Consider the following 24,432-nt stretch of genomic DNA (forward strand, 5'->3'; position numbering starts at 1 on the left):
GTAGGGTTTTACTGTTTAGAGACTAGTGTTTTACTGTTTAGAGACTAGTGTTTTACTGTTTAGAGACTAGTGTTTTACTGTTTAGAGACTAGTGTTTTACTGTTTAGAGACTAGTGTTTTACTGTTTAGAGACTAGTGTTTTACTGTTTAGAGACTAGTGTTTTACTGTTTAGAGACTAGTGTTTTACTGTTTAGAGACTAGTGTTTTACTGTTTAGAGACTAGTGTTTTACTGTTTAGAGACTAGTGTTTTACTGTTTAGAGACTAGTGTTTTACTGTTTAGAGACTAGTGTTTTACTGTTTAGACTGTAGTGTTTTACTGTTTAGAGACTCGTGTTTTACTCTAGTGTTTTACTTTAGAGACTGTCGTGTTTTACTGTTTAGAGACTGTCGTGTTTTACTGTTTCGAGACTGTCGTGTTTTACTGTTTCGAGACTCGTGTTTTACTGTTTAGAGACTGTAGTGTTTTACTGTTTAGAGACTGTAGTGTTTTACTGTTTAGAGACTGTAGTGTTTTACTGTTTAGAGACTGTAATGTTTTACTGTTTAGAGACTGTAGTGTTTTACTGTTTAGAGACTGTAGTGTTTTACTGTTTAGAAACTGTAGTGTTTTACTGTTGGACGCTGTGGTGTTTTAGGGGTGGACGTGGGGTGTTTTGGGGGTGGACGCTGTGTTAGACTTGTGTTTTACTGTCGGCTCTAGGGTATTTTATATTGTATTTGGGGGGAAAATACATTGAGAAGATTGTGTAGTAGTGGTGATTTTAATGAATGAATTTGCATGGCATTGAAAAATGACACTGCTTTGAATTATTGTTGGTGAAGGATGACCGGCAGGGCTCTAGGTGATAAATTCAGAATGACACATTTTCCATGTAGTGCGATCGACAGCAGGAATATTGAATCTCTGGGATGTTAGGCAAATGATCAACCATAACCTATTAAGGCTAAATGATCAACCGTAACCTATTGAAGCTAAATTATCAACTGTAACCTATTAAGGCTAAATGATCAACTGTAACCTATTAAGGCTAAATGATCAACCGTAACCTATTGAAGCTAAATTATCAACTGTAACCTATTGAATCTTGGGGATGTTATGTTAAATTATAACCTTGATATGCCACCTCAGGTTTACTGTTATCAGCACCCCAGTCAATACTGTTTACCATTCTCCACACATTTGTCAATGCACTGAGGCGCAAAGTTGTGAGGGGATTTCATATGAATCCCCACCCCTCGTATTCAGACACCTCTGTCTCGTCAAGTTCGATTTGTTGAAGTCAGTTCAACTACTTTGTCATCTTTTGAGCCATCCTGAGTCACTATTCTGTGTCATTTGGGTTTTGTACGCCATGAGGGGTCGCTCCAGTAACTGTTTTATGACACAAAACAAAAAGGTTTGACAAACTTCACACTGGCCTTACACAGAAGGTGGGTTGCATTCGTATCATTCACTTCCCCCTGTTGCATTTAGCAGCATTGGATTGGTGCTAGAGGTCGACCGATTCATCGGCATGGCGATTTCAACTTTTCATAACAATCGGTAATCTGCATTTTTGAACGCCGATTACTTTGCACTCCACGAGGAGATTGCGTGGCAGGCTTGACCACCTGTAACGCGTGTGCAGCAAGGAGCCAAGGTAAGTTGCTACCTAGCATTAAACTTATCTTGTAAAAATCAATCTTAACATAATCACTAGTTAACTACACATGGTTGATGATATTACTAGTTTATCTAGCTTGCCCTGCGTTGCATATAATCGATGCGGTGCCTGTTAATTTATCATTGAATCATAGCTTACTTTGCCAAACGGGTGATAATTTAAGAAGAGCATTTGCGAAAAAGCACTGTTGCCACAATGTGTACCTAACCATAAACATGAATGCCTTTTCTTAAAATCAATACACAAGTATATATTTTTTAAACCTGCATATTTAGTTAATATTGCCTGCTAACATTAATTTATTTGAACTAGGGTAATTGTCGCTTCTCTTGCGTTCTGTGCAGCAGTTTGGGCCACCTGGCTCATTGCGAACTGTGTGAAGACCATTTCTTCTTAACAAAGACCGTAATTATTTTTGCCAGAATTTTGCATAATTATGACATAACATTGAAGCTTGTGCAATGTAATAGCAACATTTAAACTTAAGGATGCCACCCGTTCGATAAATACGGAACGGTTCCGTATTTCACTGAAAGAATAAACGTTTTATTTTTGAAATTATGGTTTCTGGATTTGACCATATTATCGACCGAAGGCTCATATTTCTATGTTTATTATATTATAATTAAGTCTATGATTTGATAGAGCAGTCTGACTGAGCGGTGGGGTAGGCAGCAGCAGGCTCGTAAGCATTCATTCAAACAGCACTTTCCTGCGTTTGCCAGCAGCTCTTCACTGTGCTTCAAGCATTGCGCTGTTTATGACTTCAAGCCTATCAACTCCCGAGATTAGGTTGGCAATACTATAGTTTCTATAAGAACATTCAATAGTCAAAGGTATATGAAATACAAATGGTATAAAGAGAAATTCTGTACAGCACTTTGAGATATCAGCTGATGTACGAAGGGCTATATAAATAAATTTGATTTGATTTGAAATAGTCCTACAATTCCTATAATAACTACAACCTAAATCTTCTTAACTGGGAATATTGAAGAATCATGTTAAAGGAACCACCAGCTTTCATATGTTCTCATGTTCTGAGCAAGGAACTTAAACGTCAGCTTTTTTACGTGGCACATATTGCACTTTTACTTTCTTCTCCAACACTGTTTTTGCATTTTTTTAAACCAAATTCAACATGTTTCATTATTTATTTGAGACTAAATGGATTTTATTGATGTATTATATTACGTTAAAATAAGTGTTCAGTATTGTTGTAATTGTCATTATTACAAATATATAAAAATCGCTTTTTTTTGGTCCTCCAATAATCTCTATCGGCATTGAAAACTCAAATGGTCGACCTCTAATTGGTGCAAGCATGGCTGAACAATGCACTCTTCTGGAGAAGAGTTTAGAGCAGGGGTTGTCAACAGGCAGTGATATATTTTTTTGGCCCCCTAGTTTTTTTTTCTTTTCTTTTTTCTTTTTTTCGTTTTGGACAAAAAAAAATGTAATTTAGGAAATCTATATCCAAGTATTCCCACAGAAAAAGATGTGATCGTGTCTCATTGTTATTATTTTGAAATACATTCTATTTGGGGGCTTAGTTGTGGTCAAAATGATTTTCTGGCCCCCAGAACCATCTCAGATTTAGAGCCAACCATGGTATCATATACCCAGTGAGAAAAATGGAACCCTTGAGACATGACGTTACTTTATGGTTGTGAACTATTTTTCTGCTTGAGAAAATATCATATGATTACATCCAACTGGTTTCTTATGCAGTGTAGGGGTGTGTGACCCAATGCCTGATTTCTGTTGTTGACTCCTACCCTCCCACAGGACGAGTACAAGGCTGAGAAGGCCCTCTCAGAGGAGGACCTAAAGAATGCCATCAGCATCCACCACGCCTTGTCCATCAAAGCCGTGGACTACGAGAAGAAGCCCAACGTTCTCAAGCTCAAGACAGCCGACTGGAGGGTTTTCCTCTTCCAGGCCCAGTAAGTTGGCTTTGGAGTGAATTTTACCCTAGGGTGATCTAGGATCAGCTTTCCCTCCAATTCTAATCCGAACCATTAGTGGGAGAAATGCAAAACTGACCCCAGGATCAGCGTCTAGGGACAACTTCACCTTTTATCCTTAAATTGCGACCGTTGCCTATGCAATCGGGTGGCACAATTTACTGCCGCAAAACAACCCAACGTTATTTCCAGTAGAGCTAGAGAGACGAGGGAGAAAAAGGGACCACTTCTGGAAGCAAAATGTCATTTCACGCTTGGCTTCAAGCGCAGTGAAAATCCATTTGTCTCGGCCATTACTCTGTCCAAAGTCTATTGTTCTTGGTTTCCTCTGTTCCCTCATCATGGAATATTCCAGGTGCCTAATAGAGGTGCTTATCATTGAAGAAGATAGGACCTCTTGGGATGTGCTTCCATGATGCATAAATGAACAGTGGCCCAGTTGGGTTGTATTTCTAAGTAGTTCACCGTACTCTATCAACTTTGAACGATTATTTTCCCCATCACAACCGAACACATTGCTATTCCAGGGGAAATTGTTTGCGGCTTTAGCCTGGATTTTTACATTTACATTTAAGTCATTTAGCAGACGCTCTTATCCAGAGCGACTTACAAATTGGTGCATTCACCTTATGACATCCAGTGGAACAGCCACTTTACAATAGTGCATCTAAATCTTTTAAGGGGGTGAGAAGGATTACTTTATCCTATCCTAGGTATTCCTTAAAGAGGTGGGGTTTCAGGTGTCTCCGGAAGGTGGTGATTGACTCCGCTGTCCTGGCGTCGTGAGGGAGTTTGTTCCACCATTGGGGGCCAGAGCAGCGAACAGTTTTTGACTGGGCTGAGCGGGAACTGTACTTCCTCAGTGGTAGGGAGGCGAGCAGGCCAGAGGTGGATGAACGCAGTGCCCTTGTTTGGGTGTAGGGCCTGATCAGAGCCTGGAGGTACTGAGGTGCCGTTCCCCTCACAGCTCCGTAGGCAAGCACCATGGTCTTGTAGCGGATGCGAGCTTCAACTGGAAGCCAGTGGAGAGAGCGGAGGAGCGGGGTGACGTGAGAGAACTTGGGAAGGTTGAACACCAGACGGGCTGCGGCGTTCTGGATGAGTTGTAGGGTTTAATGGCACAGACAGGGAGCCCAGCCAACAGCGAGTTGCAGTAATCCAGACGGGAGATGACAAGTGCCTGGATTAGGACCTGCGCCGCTTCCTGTGTGAGGCAGGGTCGTACTCTGCGGATGTTGTAGAGCATGAACCTACAGGAACGGGCCACCGCCTTGATGTTAGTTGAGAACGACAGGGTGTTGTCCAGGATCACGCCAAGGTTCTTAGCGCTCTGGGAGGAGGACACAATGGAGTTGTCAACCGTGATGGCGAGATCATGGAACGGGCAGTCCTTCCCCGGGAGGAAGAGCAGCTCCTTTGGTTGAATACCAAAGCTGTGTTTTATTCAAAATGTTCCCATATAAAGTCTCAAAGCAAATGGCTGCTTTTGTAAGTTGTTTATTTGTCTCTGTTTCCCAACAGGAGCCCAGAGGAAATGGACTCTTGGATCAGAGTAGTCAACTCTGTGGCAGCCATGTTCTCTGCCCCCTCGTTCCCCGCCGCCATTGGCTCTCAGAAGAAATTCAGCCGTCCACTGCTACCGGCCACCACCACGAGGATGTCACAGGTACGGTAGAGCCTCCAGAAACACCACCTCTGGAATATCACCGTTACCTACAAACCAGTCCAATGTTTGGACACACCTACTCATTCAATTATTTTTTTATTTGTACTATTTTCTACATTGTAGAATAATAGGGAAGACATCAAAACTATGAAATAACACGTATGGAATCATGTAGTAACCAAAACAGTGTTAAACAACAACTTCAAAGGAGCCCTTTGCCTTGATAACATCTTTGCACAATCTTGGCATTTTCTCAACCAGCTTCACCTGTAATGGTTTTCCAACCGTCTTGAAGGAGTGACCACATATGCTGAGCACTTGTTGGCTGCTTTTCCTTCACTCTGCGGTCCAACTCATCCCAAACTATCTCAATTGGGTTGCGGTCGGGTGATTGTGGAGGCCAGGTCATCTGCCGCAGCACGCGATCACTCTCCTTCTTGGTCAAATAGTCACAGTGGGAACCACACAAGCGGAGGTCATCCGTTCATCAACTGCGTCTTAAAGACACAGTGATTGGAACCAGAAATCTCAAACTTAGACTCATCAGACCAAAGGACAGATTTCCACTGGTCTAATGTTCGTTGCTTGTTGTTCTTGGCCCAAGCAAGTCTGTTCTTCTTATTGGTGTCCTTTAGTAGTGGTTTCTTTGCAGCAATTTGATCATGAAGGCCTGATTGGGGCGGCAGGTAGCCTAGTGGTTAGAGCGTTGGACTAGTAACCGTAAGGTTGCAAGATAATAAATATCTGTCGTTCTACCCCTGAACAAGGCAGTTAACCCACTGTTCCTAAGCCGTCATTGAAAATAAGAATTTTTTTCAAGATCAAGTTCTTATTTACAATGACGGCCAAACCCGGACAACACTGCCCTACAGAACTCTCAATCACTGCCGGATGTGATAGATAGAGCCTGGAATCGAACCAGGTACTTTAGTGACGCCTCTTGCACTGAGATGCAGTGCCTTAGACCACTGCGCCACTCGGGAGCCCATATTGAGATGTGTCTGTTTTGAACTCTGTAGCATTTATTTGGGCTGCAATTTCTGAGGCTGGTAACTCTAATGAACTTATACTCTGCAACAGAGGTAACTCTGGCTCTTACATTCCTGTGGCGGTCCTCATGAGAGCCAGTTTCATCATAGTGCTTGATCATTTTTGCTACTGCACTTGAAAACTTTTGAGGTTCTTGAAATTTCCCGGATTGACTGAACTTCGTGTCTTAAAGTAATGATGGATTGTTTCTCTTTGCTTATTTGAGCTGTTCTTGCCATAATATGGACTTAGCCCTATTTGGTAAAAGACCATCTTCTGTATACCCTCCCTACCTTGTCACAACACAACTGATTGGCTCAAATGCATTAAGAAGGAAAGAAATTCCACAAAATAACTTTTATCAAGGCACACGTGTTAATTAAAATGCATTCCAGGTGTCTACCTTATGAAGCTGGCTGAGGGAATGCCAAGGCATAGGGTGGCTACTTTGAAGAATCTCAATTTTGATTTAACAATTTTTTTTGATTACTACATGATTCCATATTCCAAAATGTCATAGTTTTGATGTCTTCACTATTATTCTACAATGTAGAAAGTAGTGAAAATAAAGAAAAAATGTTTAATGAGTAGGTGTGTCAAAATTTCCGAATGTTACTGTAGGTAAACATTAGTGTTCCCTCACGGAGAGCCCAAACTTTCACTTTAGTCAAACGGTCACTTCTGCCATTGATATAAATGCCTGACTAGCGCAAATGTCCTTCTAGACCAGGGGTGAGCAACTCCAGTCCTCCAGGGCCTGATTGGTGGCCTATTTTTTTTCTCTCCATCCCTAGCAAACACAGCTGATTTAATCAAATGTCATTCTAAACTGAAGATCATGATTAGGTGATTACTGGAGTCAGGTGTGTTAGCTGGGGCAAAACTGTGACACCAATCAGGCCCTCGAGACTGGAATTGCCCACCCCATTTCTAGACCGTGGTCACCATCCAGTCAATCTCCAAGGCATTCCTAGTCTATCACCAAACATTTCTGTAAAAAAAACAACAACGATAAAGCCCTGCGTTCATTTAAAAAACATTTTTTATTGAGCTGTTGGTGGTAGGTGCATTTGATTCAGCTCCGGGAAGGGAAAGTGTTCCCATTTTGAACCATTTAATGTGTCTGAAGGTAGAGCTCTGCCTACCCGGCAGGCCCAGAGAGAAAATCAAGTGCACCTGCTGGCAAATCAGCTGGCAAATCAGAATGGAATGCACAGCAAAGTTGATACTGTGACATTTTTAAAACGTTTAAAACGTAACTATAGACTCGATGAATACAGCTGAGCTGCTGATTTTGTGTTAGTTCATGTTTAAGTTTTTCAGCTGTCAACCCTTTTTATTGCTTATGAAAAGGGGTTGAACATTCTCCCTACTGCCACTCATGCTACAACTAGCAGTGCAGCTGCAATGAATTAGTATAGAACAGTGTTCCGATAAGCTAAGGGACGGTGAGTTGGGTGACAGGCAGCCTCACCGCTTCTCCCTCCCTCCCCTCAGACTGACCATCAGATGCAGGCCATCAGTCCAATATGCAGTGATGTTGTATTGGGCCTATAACTTACTGCACAAACCTCTTTACTACAAAACTGTTTTTAATTGGTTCATGTTGCATTGGCTTACTTTATTTTGTTATTCTTAATCTGAGCAGTAGATCGCTGCTTGCATTTTGACTTAGAAAGTGATATTGACGCAGGAATGGTTGGTGACCACTGTTCTAGACCAGCCTACCATTCAAATACATTGTTGGCCCAGAATAATTTTTTGAGATGACTGTCTGGTGTTTTAAGAACCTGGTATTACATCTATAAAGTGCTATCTACAGGAGGAACAGCTGAAGTCTCACGAGGCGAAGCTGAAGCACGTCTCCACAGAGCTGGCAGAGCACAGATCCTACCCTCCTGACAAAAAGGTTAAAGCCAAGGAGATCGACGAGTACCGACTCAAAGAGCACTACCTGGAGTTTGAGGTAAGACATCACCATTCACCACAGATGTGCACTGGCAGAGGGTTGGTTGGGCGAGGCCAGGCCAGGCAGCAGGTTGCTGCCAGTCATCGTCCAAATTCTCTGGTTCGTATGGTCTTTTCTTTTATGCCGCTTCACTCTTGTTTCGTTCTGCATCTAGCCCTTCGGAACACTGATCCGTGCGGAAACCGACAGTTTCTGACATGCCTCCAGGCAGACTGCTGGGGAAGTCTCTGACAACCTTAATGGAGCTTTGCTTTTCTTATCTGCCAGGCTCAGGAGTGCATCTCTCTCAGCCCTGCTCTCTATTCTGAACACGGGCGTGTCCTTAGGTCAAGATTCCAAGGATATCACCAAAGATGGATAGAAACATTTGAGAAGTCATTGCAGCAGTAGCTGCTTGAAAGGTCATTCTTGGCGTTTGTTTCCCGGATTTAAAGTAGAGTGTCTATGGTCGACGTACAGTATGCATCTATCACTGTTTAGGGGGTGGCTGTACCGGCAAGCTTAACGAGAGCATATGTAAAAGGAACTCTCTGACCTCTATTGTCATGGCGTTACAATATAGAGCTCAGACAAACGTCCATTAAAATGTCATTTCAATGTCGTCCCTTGAGCTCATTTATGCTGGTGAACACAAATCTATTTATTTAAATGAGTCTTAAACATTGATTATGGATAAATAATATATATATTTTTTTTTTTTCTTCTGAGAAAGCATTAGTTTGACATGCTTCTCGTCAGTGTCAGCAATTATTCCATCACAGCTTTCCTCTGGCCTTCCTCAATTTCCATGTCATAGGTTTCTAATGAACCCCACGAAAGCCCTGTATTAATTGAGCTGTGACTATAGCACTGTTTTCCAATCAAACTTCTGCAGGAGAAGACACGACCTCATCAATAACCTTCTTCATTGAGCAAATTGTTTGTTTTTTTGTTTGTTTTTTTCATCAAAGAAACAGCGCTTTCTTGAAGTACCAGATAATCAATTAAATTGTGTGCTCCCTTTGTGCAAAACATCATAGGAATAATGATATCCTCCTGGCTTTACCACTGCCTGCGGAGCTTTACCACTCTACTACTCTACACCCCCGCCTGTCGCGCCAAATGGCATCCTCTATATAGTGCACTACCCTTTGGGCCCTGGTCAAAAGCAGTGCACTATAAAGGGTGTCATTTAGGACGTAGACCCTGTTTACACAGGGAGCAATGTGGTCAGATCTCTGAGTAAGGTTCAGACATACAGGTCAGGCCCCTCAGATCCTGAACCCTAACCCTCAGCTCCTTAACCCTCAGAACTTTTTCTTAAATCTGTTAATGGTTGATTGCAGTCTTTTTACTGTGTCCAGCCCACAATCGCCAAAACAAAAGCTAGAGAGAGCGGGCATAGACAGTCACAGGCATACCTCTGTGAATGACATTCATCAAGCACAGCACTTACACAAATCATTCACTAAACCCTAACCCTCAGCTAAATCTTGTAATGAATCATGTGGAAATTTAGCAAGTTTAGGAGATATGTTCATAACATATTGATAAACAGTAGCTAGGCTGGGGAGAAGTCTGTTCATAATAACAGCACCGTCAACAAGGCAGGTCCTAGTTTTGTTGCACCTGGTTTACTGTTCAGCCATGTGGTCAGGTGCCACAAAGAGGGACTTTGCAATTGGCACAGGACAGCACGGCTGGCCCTTGCATTTACACAGGCAGCTGATATTAATAGTATGCATGTCAATCTCTCCTGGCTCAAAGTGAGGGAGGGTTTGACTTCATCACTACTTGTGTTTGTGAGAGGTATTGCCATGTTTAATTCACCGACCTGTCTGTCTGAACTACTGGCACACGCAGCTCAGACCCTCATTTATACCCCAGACATGCCACCAGAGGTCTCTTCACAGTCCCCAAGTTGACTATGGGAGCCGAACAGTACTACATAGAGCCATGACTGTATGAAGATGGCGTCGGAGGGGGATGGCTGCAGTCTTATTGGCTCTTACCAATCGTACTATTTTTGTTTTTGTTTTTTGCATTATTCGTAACTAGTTTTGTACATAATGTTGCTGCTACTGTCTCTTATGACCGAAAAGAGCTTCTGGACATCAGAACTGCGATTACTGACCTCAGATTAGACCGTTTTTCTTAAAGGAGTCTGACAGGAGGGTGATACTAGACACCCGACCAGGCCCTCATCCCCGTCATTCGCTGAAGGAAATATATATTTTGCGGAAAAAGATTAGGGTGGCTTACGAGGATCAGGTGACGAGTGGCTAATCTGCCTTTGCCTTCCGTCCTGCTAGCTAACATTCTATCGCTGGAAAATAAATGGGACGAACTGAAAGCACGTATATCCTACCAACGGGACATTAAAAACTGTAATATCTTATTTTTCACTTAGTCATGGCTGAATGACGACATTAAGAAAATGGTGTATAACCCACCAACTCTATCGGCAGGATAGAACAGAAACCCACACTGGGCGGGGGCCTATGCATTTATGTAAAGAGCTGGTGCATGATATCTAAGGCAAGTCTCGAGGTTTTACTCACCTGAGGTATAATATCTCAAGCTGTAGACCACATCTGCCTAGAGAGTTCATCTGTATTTTTCGTAGCTGTCGACATAACACCACAGTCTGAAGCTGGCACTAAAACTGCACTCAATGAACTGTATACCGCCATACGCAAACAGGAAAACACTCGAGACGGCGCCCCTAGTGGCCGAGGGACTTTAATGCAGGGAAACTTAAATCAGTTTCATCTAATTTTTATCAGCATATTAAATGTGCAGCCAGAGGGAAAACAATTCTAGACCACCTTTACTCCACGAACAGAGATGCGTACAAAGCTCTCCCTCGCCCTCCATTTGGCAAATCTGACCATAACTCTGTGCTCCTGATTCCTGCTTAAGAGCAAAAATGAAAGCAGGAAGCCCCAATAACACCAGCGACAAAAAATATATATTTTTTAAAAAGTAGTCAGATGAAGCAGATACTAAACTACAGGACTGTTTTGCTAGTACGGAGTGGAATATGTTCTGGGATTCTTCCAATGGCATTAAGGAGTACACGTCAGTCACTGGCTTTATCAATAAGTGCATCGAGAACGCATACCCCAACCAGAAGCCACAGATTGCAGGCAACATTCGCGCGGAGCTAAGGGTAGAGCTGTCGCTTTCAAGGAGCGGTACTCTAACCCGGAAGTTTATAAAAAATCCTGCTATGTCCTCTGATGAACCATCACAGGCAAAACATCAATACAGGACTAAGATCGAAACGTACTACACAGGCTCCGACGCTCGTCGGATGTGGCAGGGCTTGCTTTATTATACTATATAGGGAAGTACAGCCGAGAGCTGCACAGTGACATGAGCCTACCAGGCGAGCTAAATAACTTCTATGCTCGCTTCGAGGCAAGTAACACTGAAACATGCATGAGAACATCAGCTGTTCCGGATGACTCTGTTATCACGCTCTCCGCAGCCGATGTGAGAAAGACCTTTAAACAGGTCAACATTCACAAGGCCGCTGGGCCAGACTGATTACCAGGACGTTTTCAATCTCTGCCTGTCTGAGTCTGTAATACCAACATGATTCAAGCAGACCAATATAGTCCCTGTGCCCAAGAACACTAAGGTAACCTGCCTAAATGACTACCGACCTGTGCATTCACGTCTGTAGCTATGAAATGCTTTGAAAAGCTGGTCATGGCTCACATCAAAACCATTATTCCAGAAACCCTAGACCCGCTCCAATTTGCGTACCAAATCCACAGATGACGCAATCTCTACTGCACTCCACACTGCCCATTCACCCCTGGACAAAAGGAACACCTATGTGAAAATGCTATTCATTGACTACAGCTCAGCGTTCAATACCGTAGTCCCCTCAAAGCTCGTCACTAAGCTAAGGATCCTGGGACTAAACACCTCCCTCTGCAACTGATCCTGGACTTCCTGACGGGCTGCCCCCAGGTGGAAAGGGTAGGTAACATCACATCCGCCACACTGATCCTCAGCACGGGGGGCCCCTCAGGGGTGCGTGCTCAGTCCCCTCCTGTACTCCCTGTTCACTCATGACTGCACGGCTAGGCACGACTCAAACATCATGAAGTTTGCTGATGACACAACAGTGGTATGCCTGATTACCGACAACAATGACAGCCTTTAGGGAGGTGTTCAGAGGCCTGACCGTGTGGAAAGACAACATCCTCTCCCTCAACATGATCAAGACAAAGGAGATGATTGTGTACTGCAGGAGGAGGATGACTGAGCACGCCCACATTCTCATTAATGGGGCTGTAGTGGAGCAGGTTGAGAGTTTCAAGTCCCTTGACTTCCACATCATCAACAAACTAACATGGTCCAAGCACACCAAGACAGTCGTGAAGGGCACAACACAAACCTATTCCCCCTCAGGAGACTGAAAATATTTGGTATGCGTCCTCAGATCCTCAAAAGGTTTTACAGCTGCACCATCGAGCATCCTGACGGGTTGCTTCACTGCCTGGTATGGCAACTTCTCAGCCTCCAACCGCAAGGCATTGCAGAGGGTAGTGCGTACGGCCCAGTACATCACCGGGGCCAAGCTTCCTGCCATCCAGGACCTCTATACCCGGCGGTGTCAGAGGAAGGCCCTAAAAATTGTCAGACTACAGCCACCCTAGTCATAGATTGTTCTCTCTGCTACCGCACGGCAAGTGGTACCGGAGCGCCATGTCTAGGTCCAAGAGGCTTCTCAACAGCTTCTACCCCCAAGCCGTAAGACTCCTGAACAGCTAATCAAATGGCTATCCAGACTCTTTGCATTCCCCCCCCACCCTCTTCTACTCTGTTGGTATCTATGCATAGTCACTTTAACTCTACCTACATGTACATATTGCCTTGACACCGGTGCCCCCGCACATTGATTCTGTACCGGTAACCGTGAAGCAACACAAACATAGGCACATGCATACAAACACACAATAACATACTCACTATACACACATACACATGGATTTTTTTGTTGTAGATATGTGGTACTAGAGTAGGGGCCTGAGGGGGCACACTTAAATGTTGGGAAATCTGTTGTGAATGTTTTGATGTTTCTTTTTTAATGTATTACTGCCTTAGTTTTGCTGGACCCCAGGAAGACTAGCTGCCTCCATAATAAATACAAAAATCAAGCACTGCCTTTTAAGCTAGCTCTACCTCTGTGAAACACTACCGTAATCAATGAGCTAGCTCTACCTCGGTGAACCACTACCGTAATCAATGAGCTAGCTCTACCTCTGTGAAACATTACCGTAATCAATGAGCTAGCTCTACCTCGGTGAACCACTACCGTAATCAATGAGCTAGCTCTACATCGGTGAAACACTACTGTAATCAATGAGCTAGCTCTACCTCGGTGAAACACTACTGTAATCAATGAGCTAGCTCTACCTCGGTGAAACACTACTGTAATCAATGAGCTAGCTCTACCTCGGTGAACCACTACTGTAATCAATGAGCTAGCTTATACTTCTGTAACACTACCGTAATCAATGAGCTAGCTCTACCTCTGTGAAACACTACTGTAATCAATGAGCTAGCTTATACCTCTGTGAAACACTACCGTAATCAATGAGCTAGCTATACCTCTGTGAAACACTACCGTAATCAATGAGCTAGCTCTACCTCTGTGAAACACTACTGTGATCAATGAGCTAGCTCTACCTCTGTGAAACACTACCGTAATCAATGAGCTAGCTTTACCTCTGTGAAACACTACCGTAATCAATGAGCTAGCTCTACCTCTGTGCCGAAGGAAAAGTATTTTTTCACCTACAGTATCCAAAAAGTCTGCATGAGATGGCATTACTCACACTTTACATGTTATGTCCTGTTGTAGTATGAAGGTATGAACAGATCATTTTTAACCTATGGGCCCTGGGCGATAAGATCAACGGCCCCTTCACCTTGTTCTCAGGTTGAAGCATTGAAGACTGTTGTGGCAGGAGAGTCCTGGTCGACACACCGGCTACATTAACCTCCCAACTGCCCCTTCACTCCCGATCCGCACCATGTCAGAGCAGACCCCTCCCCAACCACAGGGAAATGAATGCGCTAATTGGTCAAGGAATGATCTGGATGCAAAGCCAAGGAGATCTCTTTTTAGATCTACGGTAGATCTAGTTATATGTACTTTAGTTTTCTAATGTATTTCTTTTATATATTGGTATTCCATTAGTACAAGCTTGGCATGCAGGTGGGGGTGACGGTCAGCGACGGTATTGAATTAGTAATCAGCAGGGTTAAGAGGATTTAGTGGTGGGCCAGGACGATCTGAGAACCAAGTCCACCTCTCTGCCACACTTCTGCTATTCCAGTTTAGTTCATTATTACTCCATTTTAGCAGAGTTCTTCTACCACAGGGAGATATGATAAAGAACAATTAAACATTCATGACAAACTCATTAATTCTGTTGTCGATCTCCAATGAATCCTTCCCTGAATTAATAGAATTATCTTTAATCAGAGAGAGAGAACAGAAACGTTCTCCCCTGGCCCCTCTCCACTGTAAGGCTCTTAACATCTCAGAAATACTTTGAACTGTTTCATACTACAGAAGAACATGTCTCTGGGGTTGTTGCTATCTGTGTGTTAGTCTGTCTCCCTGGAATTGTTGTGTCACATAGAACCTTAAAGAAATGATGAGAGAATGCTGCAGTCACTCGAATTGCAGATATATCTGTTTCTCTGGTTAAACAAGGAACACATCCTGGAATGTGGAGACTTACAGCACTGGGACACAACCTTGACTGGATGCCCTTTCTTGTTGTTTACAGTGCACACCATTTGTTGTAATGAATTGCCTTATCGACCTGTGATTTCACCTCTTAATCCTGTGGTAAGTAGGGGTCCAAGCACTGCAAAAGGGATGCCGAGAAACAATGAACTTGAATAAGGTTGTTACCTTAACATAGATGCTGACATTTAACACCATAGTACCCTCCAAACTTGTCATTAACTCTTGAGTCTCAATCCCGCCCTGTGCAACTGGGTCCTGGACTTCCTAACGGGCCACCACCAGGTGGTGAGGGTAGGAAACATCTCCACCCCGCTGATCCTCAACACTGGGACCCCACAAGGGTGCGTTCTCAGCCCTCTCCTGTACTCCCTGTTCACCCATGACTGTGTGACCATGCACACCTCCAACTCAATCAAGTTTGCAGGCGACACTACAGTGGTAGGCTTGATTACCAACAACGACGAGATGGCCTACAGGGAAGAAGTGAGGGCCCTCGGAGTGTGTTGTCAGGAAAATAACCTCGCACTCAACGTCAACAAAACAAAGGAGATGATTGTGGACTTCAGGAAACAGCAGAGGGAGCACTCCCCTATCCACGGAACAGTAGTGGAGAAGGTGGAAAGTTTTAAGTTCCTTTGCGTACACATCACTGACAAACTGAAATGGTCCACCCACACAGACAGTGTGGTGAAGAAGGCACAACAGCGTCTCTTCAACCTCAGGAGGCTGAAGAAATTTGGCTTGTCACCAAAAACACTCAAGAGCATCCTGTCGGGCTGTATCACCGCCTGGTATGGCAACTGCTCCGCCCACAAACGTAAGGCTCTCCAGAGGGTAGTGAGGTCTGCACAACGCATCACCGGGGGAAACTGCTCTCCAGGACACCTACACCACCCGGTGTCACAGGAAGGCCAAAAAGACCAAGGACAACAACCACCCGAGCCACTGCCTTTTCACCCCTCTATCATCCAGAAGGCGAGGTCAGTACAGGTGCATCAAAGCTGGGACCGAGAGACTGAAAAACAGCTTCTATCTCAAGGCCATCAGGCTGTTAAACAGCCATCACTAACATTGATTGGCTGCTGCCAACATACTGACTCAATATCTAGCCACTAATAATAAAAAAATGGATGTAATAAATGTATCACTAGTCACTTTAAACAATGCCACTTTCTATAATGTTTACATACCCTACACTACTCATCTCATATGTATATACTGTACTCTATTCCATCTACTGCATTTTGCCTATGCCGTTCGGCCATATTTTCATCTACATATTCTTATTCATTGCTTTACACTTGTGTATAAGGTAGATGTTGTGAAATTGTTAGATATTAGATATTACTGCAAGGTCGGAACTAGAAGCGCAAGCATTTCGCTACACTCGCATTAACATCTGCTAACCGTATGTATGTGACAAATAAAATTAGATTTTGACATTGTTAGTGCTATAATCAGCACATGATTATTTAACTTGTTTGGTTGTCATGATATTTGGCAGACTTGTAGAGAGGCATGAGAGGGAATCATTCAATGGATATGTGATCAGGCCAGAGGGGGCGATATCATTCAATGGATATGTGATCAGGCCAGAGGTCGCGATATCATTCATTGGATATGTGATCAGGCCAGAGGTGGCGATATCATTCAATGGATACGTGATCAGGTCAGAGGTGGCGATATCATTCAATGGATATGTGATCAGGTCAGAGGTGGCGATATCATTCAATGGATATGTGATCAGGTCAGAGGTGGCGATATCATTCAATGGATATGTGATCAGGTCAGAGGTGGCGATAGGCCAGAGGTGGCGATATCATTCATTGGATACGTGATCAGGTCAGAGGTGGCGATATCATTCATTGGATATGTGATCAGGTCAGAGGTGGCGATATCATTCAATGGATATGTGATCAGGCCAGAGGTCGCGATATCATTCATTGGATACGTGATCAGGCCAGAGGTGGCGATATCATTCATTGGATATGTGATCAGGCCAGAGGTCGCGATATCATTCATTGGATATGTGATCAGGTCAGAGGTCGCGATATCATTCAATGGATATGTGATCAGGCCAGAGGTGGCGATATCATTCAATGGATACGTGATCAGGCCAGAGGTGGCGATATCATTCATTGGATACGTGATCAGGCCAGAGGTGGCGATATCATTCAATGGATATGTGATCAGGCCAGAGGTGGCGATATCATTCAATGGATATGTGATCAGGCCAGAGGTGGCGATATCATTCATTGGATATGTGATCAGGCCAGAGGTGGCGATATCATTCATTGGATATGTGATCAGGCCAGAGGTGGCGATATCATTCATTGGATATGTGATCAGGCCAGAGGTGGCGATATCATTCAATGGATATGTGATCAGGCCAGAGGTGGCGATATCATTCAATGGATATGTGATCAGGCCAGAGGTGGCGATATCATTCAATGGATATGTGATCAGGTCAGAGGTGGCGATATCATTCATTGGATATGTGATCAGGCCAGAGGTGGCGATATCATTCAATGGATATGTGATCAGGCCAGAGGTGGCGATATCATTCAATGGATACGTGATCAGGTCAGAGGTGGCGATATCATTCAATGGATATGTGATCAGGTCAGAGGTGGCGATATCATTCAATGGATATGTGATCAGGCCAGAGGTGGCGATATCATTCAATGGATATGTGATATCATTCATTGGATATGTGATCAGGCCAGAGGTCGCGATATCATTCATTGGATACGTGATCAGGTCAGAGGTGGCGATATCATTCATTGGATATGTGATCAGGTCAGAGGTGGCGATATCATTCAATGGATATGTGATCAGGCCAGAGGTGGCGATATCATTCAATGGATATGTGATCAGGCCAGAGGTGGCGATATCATTCAATGGATACGTGATCAGGCCAGAGGTGGCGATATCATTCAATGGATATGTGATCAGGTCAGAGGTGGCGATATCATTCATTGCTGTGTTTACCTATATTTCTTTATTAGAATTTCCAGTGATAAACCAAAGTAGTTGCTGTAGTTGTTTTCCATCATTTCTTGTTCGCCGGTATATAAGTCTTACATGTGTTTGTATTCTACACCGTAACACCCCATTCTCTGTTGTCTCTCCGCTGTAGGAGAACCGCTATGAGATGTACGTCAAGCTCCTGAGGGAGGGCGTGAAGGAGCTGCTCATTGGCAAAGATGGCGACGCGGGCCTCAAGAAGTCCCAGTCCAGCCCCTCTCTCAACCAGGAGGGCCAGCCGGCCGCGGCCAAAGTCAAACGCAACACCTCGGAGAGGAGACCCGAGACGCCGCCCAAGGTCACATAGGAAGCTACCCCTCCTCGCAAGCCTGTGAAAGAGCCATGAATACGCAACAAAAGTGTGTGAATATATTTTATGTAATTTATTTTATCTGGCCACTGTTGTAACAAAAACAGTTGTGTAAAATGTAAATGATGAATACTCGTCTTTAAATTGACTGGCGTAGCATTTTTGTATGGAAACATTGCATTATATGTTTGTGGTCCTTTTATTTTGATGTTGATGTTGTCATTCTCGTATTGAACGTAATATTTTTTGTGACGCATTTGACTCTATTGCTTTATTCAATATCGCTGTATTGTTCCTTCCTCTCATAAAAACAATTTATTTGCCTTTCAGTCAAGAGAGAGGATTTTTCTTGTCTCCAGTTTAGTGGAATTACCAACGCTAGCTCTTGGATATATAAATAGTAGCTAGATGTAGAATAGTCTTACTCAGAAGTTTTTATTTTGATATGTAGTTTAAGTAAACATTGGACATATTGAACCAGTTAAGTTGAGAGTATTTTACACAAATATGGCTTCCATTGAGAATAGGCAGGTGATTTGGACATCCAATTTCCTCCCTGCTTTTCCTCATAGACCTTTTTAAGGTTCCTTTCACCTGGGAATGTTTATTTTTCATACAGAAGATGCACCAAGGTGTAAATCCTGGAAAGGGATTCATTGTGGATCTAAATAATGTGTTTATGATCTTCAATCTCTTGCCTCTCATTTACATCAGGAATAACAACCCAGATAAAACAGTCATGTCCTTAGTTGTGTGGAAGGCTGCACTATCATGTTAGAAAACGCAGTTCAAAAGCGTTCCAATCACTAATTTTGCACATTAACAATTTGGGATGTTTAAACATATTCCCCAGATTGGGTCAGTCGCAGCTGCATCCGTATCTTTTCAGACTGCAGTATTTCACTGATGTTGGACTTGAGATCAGAGTTTATGCAGCTGAGCCATTTTATTTTTTTATCCTTTATTGCAAAAAATATACTTCTGCTTTTTGAGTAGTGTAAAGACCAATGCCCCTTGTCTTTTCTAATCGTATGTGTTTTAGATTCTAAGTTGAAAACTATTGTTGTAAAGATCAAATTTAGTATTTATAGTGCACTTTATAAATGAGTTCTTTTTGGATATTATAGAGAGCTTTATAAAGGTTAGACTGGTATGTTTCTTTGACATCACAGGTTTTTCAGGCAGAACTATTTTTGTTTTCTTGAAGGTACTTGAGCGCAACAGTTCAGTAGGTTTCCGTCAGCTCAACTCGTAATGTCGTCTTAGTTTGTTTTAAGTGGTTCGGTAGTTTTGCTGTCCTTGGTAGATTTGTTGATTGACAAAGTTTCCTTTTAGGGAACTATTTATAGATCTGTACTTTGCAATTATTGCCTTTTTCCAATGCTGGTGATATTACATTTATAATATAATTTACACATTTTCATTAGAAATATTACTGACATTTGAACGACATAAGCATTTAGTTAGACATTGGATTGTATGTCTACACTTCCACAGTGGACTTTTGCATACCGACATATGTTTTGTCCTTACCAAAAGGTTTGCGTTTTTTCATGTATTGAAGATTTTGGAAGGAATTTAGCTTTTTAACATGTTATGAAGAAACATTTGTAATGATGCAAAGCCAATTTGAAAATGTACTTGTTTTTGGAAGACATGAGGCTAGTACCGAGTCTTTACAGTTAAAAAAATATATATTGTTTACTTTAAATGTTTTATTATTTACACTTTATTGTATTACTTTTTTTATTTTCTCTTAAATTCTCTACGAAGACACCAAATAGAATGTGTTAGTAGAGCTCGATGGTAATAGCCAACTAAATATACCTATATCCGTAATGCATGTTTTTAGACAAACGTTCTACAGTAGTTTGTGCTAGCTAGCTAGTGTGCAAACCTTTTCCTTGGAAATGTTCTCCTCACATAGTGGCACTATTTGACCTGTACGATTATTGTGAAAGTTAGTGAGTGTTTTGACATTGAAGCACTTAATATAGACAATACATGTGGTACATTTATCAAAGGTTTCAAGTTAATATCACGAGACCTTAACAGCTGATTCTGTTATATAAATGTGAGGATAGTATTTTTGTTTATATACAGAAGTCCATATGAAGAGGTCTACCCTTGAATTCATTTTGAATATAATATTAAATGTTTTTTATTCTTTTAACCTTTTGATATTTTATCGTAAGACGATGGCAGACCCCTTGAAGACATCTATAGTTAAAATTCCTCCGTAGTTTAAACTTAATCCCAGTATTTTCTTATGCAGATACAGTAATCCTTTGTTCAGACACATTCAATGTAGGATTTAACATATTGCTGTTTATCAGTTGGTACACTTGTTACATTTGCCCATTTTCAGAGGATTTGAAGTAAATGCAGGCTTTTGTTGTAATGACACGTTAGCGTAATCTGTGCTTCTGAGTGGAATGATAAATGATCTACGTCTATATATGGAATCCGGGAACTCATTTTAAACACAACCGTGTAATACTATCTTACCAGTGGATTGTGTTCATGTGGAACGACTCAACTAAAGCACTGTTTCAATTGACATGTCAAATCTCACCTGATGTCATTTCTGATTTGATAGTAGATGGTCTGGAGAAGGAGTAGCGAAGACGGCACAGTAAATGCGTCAACATGTGACATTTTCCAATTTAAGACTAGCAGTGATCCTTATCAGGCCTCTTGTTACCTTTCCCTTAACATTTACAGCATTTCTCCATATCACTTCGATGGAGGGCTTATTTTTAGCACTTACCTCTAATGCTTCTCTCAACCATATCTGGCATAGCCTCTGTACACTGGCGTATCACTTGTGTTAGAATAGACTCAATCCTGCACCTCTGTCTGTAGATGTGAGAAGACAGATTGTGTGCCCCTATAGTTCCCATGCCTCTTGATTGTTCTATACTGTAAAAAAACAATGCAACTAAGTCTCCTATGAGGCTTTGTCTACACATACGTACGCATCTAATATCTCTGAAAGCTGTGATCCTGTACAATCCTTTGACTCTGTAAATGTTGTTAAATATAACTGTTGCCCTGTTTGTTTGTTTGTCCCCCCCCCCCCCAAAGGCCCAGGATTGCATTGTTTGGTTGTTCAAGTGATCTCTTCTTTGGCCCAGAGCGTGTCTTACGCCCTTAGGTCAGGATTGGTAACACTATGTCAGTGGTAATACAACTGTAGGTGGTTTCAATTAATAAAATACTTTACTTAATTGAACGTTGCATTTTCTTGTGATTTATTCCCCAGTCTTGTGCTGTGTTGGTAGAAAAGATCTGCTTCTTAAAGAAAATCATCCCAATGGACAAAAAAAGGTCAACTCAGGTGGCAATGTTTATAACCTATTTATTTACTAGGGCAATATAATAATTGGGGTGGTAGGTAGCCAAGCGGTTCGTGTTGGGCCAGTAACCGAATGTTGCTGGATCGAATCCCCGAGCTGACAAGGTAAAAATCTGTAGTTCTGCCCCTGAGTAAGGTAGTTTGGGCAACCGTTCCCCGTGCACCGATGGTGTGGATGTCGATTTAGGCAGCACCCCGCACCTCTCTGATTCAGAGGCGCTGGTTTAAATGCATAAGACATAATTCAGTTAAATGCATTGTACAACTTACCCCTTTTTTCTTGTTAATAGAGCAATAATCAAGGCAATGCAGTCAATTAATGGGCTTTACTTTAATACACTATTGCATTAATCAATTGACTGGTTATTCAGTTTGTATAGTATAGTCTTAATGCATCTCATAACAAAGAAATCCCCAAAATGTGATTTGGTCCAATCAGGCAGTCAGTCGTGCAGAAATCAGCAAGGTTGTACTTGTTAAATGTCCTGATTTTCTATTGCCCAACATGCACCTCAGTCAATAGGCAACTGAGACACATGTTTCTCTGTCTCACTCTTACTCTGTGGCAGTTGGAAACTGTTATTGCACAAATTCATGTACACCTCCACAAGGAAAAAATATCCCTGTCTGGTTCTTAGTTTTCTGCCTTCGAGCAGCATGCAATAACATCCTCTACCAGAGTAGGTTCAAGAAAAATATATATTTTATTAATGACAATTTAATCTGATAAAATATTTAAATTTACCTTCTGATGTTTAAATTGCTTTCAAAACAGAATGGTGTAGAAAACTGTCTTAATGTACACACTACACAAGTATAGAAGTTGCCTTGAGTACATGCTAATCTCAGTTTGGTCTGTTTTTTGGGTGACTTCTTTCAACTTAATTCCAGCAGAAAATGGTGTTCTCTCTGAAATCACAGAGAGAATGACAATATGATGGGCCAGAAAAGCCCGATAGAATAATAGACTAGTGAGTAAACACAGATTGTAGAATGTTACCATCAGGAAGTTGAATACGGGGGTTGGGATCTAGTGTTCCTGTGGGGGAGATTTTAGAGGCATATAAACTGGCATTACAGGGGGAGCTTCATGATGGGCACAATGCATGTGGCAGGTCCAATGAGAGAGAGAGAGAGGGTGGGCCTGTAAAGTAGCTTATCAATCAGAAAGTTAAAACTCAGAGCAAAGAGGGTGAGATCCAGGAATTGATATGTCTCCCTCTGTCTATGCCTGCCTCTTATTGAAACATCTCCCTCAGTCTAGGCCCACCGCTTATTGATACGTCTCCCTCAGTCTAGGCTCGCCTCTTATTGATACGTCTCCCTCAGTCTAGGCCCACCTCTTATTGAAACATCTCCCTCAGTCTAGGCCCACCTCTTATTGATAAGTCTCCCTCAGTCTAGGCCCACCTCTTATTGATACATCTCCCTCAGTCTAGGCCCACCTCTTATTGATACGTCTCCCTCAGTCTAGGCCCACCTCTTATTGATACGTCTCCCTCAATCTAGGCCCACCTCTTATTGATACGTCTCCCTCAGTCTAGGCCCACCTCTGATACGTCTCCATCAGTCTAGGCCCACCTCTTATTGATACGTCTCCCTCAGTCTAGGCCCACCTCTTATTGATACGTCTCCCTCAGTCTAGGCCCACCTCTTATTGATACGTCTCCCTCAGTCTAGGCCCACCTCTTATTGATACGTCTCCCTCAGTCTAGGCTCGCCTCTTATTGATACGTCTCCCTCAGTCTAGGCCCTCCTCTTATTGATACGTCTCCCTCAGTCTAGGCTCGCCTCTTATTGATACGTCTCCCTCAGTCTAGGCTCGCCTCTTATTGATACGTCTCCCTCAGTCTAGGCCCACCTCTTATTGATACGTCTCCCTCAATCTAGGCCCACCTCTTATTGATACGTCTCCCTCAGTCTAGGCTCGCCTCTTATTGATACGTCTCCCTCAGTCTAGGCTCGCCTCTTATTGATACGTCTCCCTCAGTCTAGGCTCGCCTCTTATTGATACGTCTCCCTCAGTCTAGGCCCACCTCTTATTGATACGTCTCCCTCAATCTAGGCCCACCTCTTATTGATACGTCTCCCTCAGTCTAGGCTCGCCTCTTATTGATACGTCTCCCTCAGTCTAGGCCCACCTCTTATTGATACGTCTCCCTCAGTCTAGGCCCACCTCTTATTGATACGTCTCCCTCAGTCTACTCCCACCTCTTATTGATATGTCTCCCTCAGTCTAGGCCCACCTCTTATTGATACGTCTCCCTCAGTCTAGGCCCACCTCTTATTGATACGTCTCCCTCAGTCTAGGCCCACCTCTTATTGATACATCTCCCTCAGTCTAGGCCCACCTCTTATTGATACGTCTCCCTCAGTCTACTCCCACCTCTTATTGATACGTCTCCCTCAGTCTAGGCTCGCCTCTTATTGATACGTCTCCCTCAGTCTAGGCCCACCTCTTATTGATACATCTCCCTCAGTCTAGGCCCACCTCTTATTGATACGTCTCCCTCAGTCTACTCCCACCTCTTATTGATACATCTCCCTCAGTCTAGGCCCACCTCTTATTGATACGTCTCCCTCAGTCTACTCCCACCTCTTATTGATACGTCTCCCTCAGTCTAGGCCCACCTCTTATTGATACGTCTCCCTCAATCTAGGCCCACCTCTTATTGA

The 24,432-nt window shown here is 42.8% G+C and overlaps 2 protein-coding genes across 33 annotated transcripts in view; one reads left to right on the plus strand and one right to left on the minus strand.

Moving 5' to 3' along the window:
- Nucleotides 1–21,633, plus strand: part of psd3l (pleckstrin and Sec7 domain containing 3, like) — a 148,837-nt gene extending 127,204 nt beyond the window's left edge. The window contains exons 13-20 of one of the 32 annotated variants that reach the window (XM_052525161.1): nt 3,456–3,613; nt 5,156–5,300; nt 8,152–16,847; nt 16,904–16,988; nt 17,028–17,066; nt 17,106–17,144; nt 17,418–17,495; nt 17,790–21,633. In XM_052525161.1, the coding sequence (XP_052381121.1) occupies nt 3,456–3,613; nt 5,156–5,300; nt 8,152–8,529 (681 nt within the window). In that variant the 3' untranslated portion in view covers nt 8,530–16,847; nt 16,904–16,988; nt 17,028–17,066; ... (1 more) ...; nt 17,418–17,495; nt 17,790–21,633. Of the gene's footprint in view, nt 1–3,455; nt 3,614–5,155; nt 5,301–8,151; nt 16,855–16,903; nt 16,989–17,027; nt 17,613–17,651; nt 17,730–17,789 lie in introns of all 32 variants that reach the window. The other 31 variants (XM_052525152.1, XM_052525175.1, XM_052525164.1 and 28 more) reach the window with 31 other exon arrangements.
- On the minus strand, nt 16,844–18,213 carry LOC127931880 (uncharacterized). The gene is made up of 3 exons (XM_052526022.1): nt 18,134–18,213; nt 18,024–18,080; nt 16,844–17,729 (listed from the first exon to the last, which is right to left on the minus strand). The coding sequence occupies exons 2-3, from the start codon at nt 18,038–18,040 to the stop codon at nt 16,844–16,846; spliced, it is 903 nt and encodes a 300-aa protein (XP_052381982.1). The 5' UTR covers nt 18,041–18,080; nt 18,134–18,213.
- Nucleotides 21,634–24,432: the final 2,799 nt, after the last annotated feature.

This window comes from Oncorhynchus keta, chromosome 9, assembly GCF_023373465.1.
Source record: "Oncorhynchus keta strain PuntledgeMale-10-30-2019 chromosome 9, Oket_V2, whole genome shotgun sequence".
Lineage (NCBI taxonomy): Eukaryota > Metazoa > Chordata > Actinopteri > Salmoniformes > Salmonidae > Oncorhynchus > Oncorhynchus keta.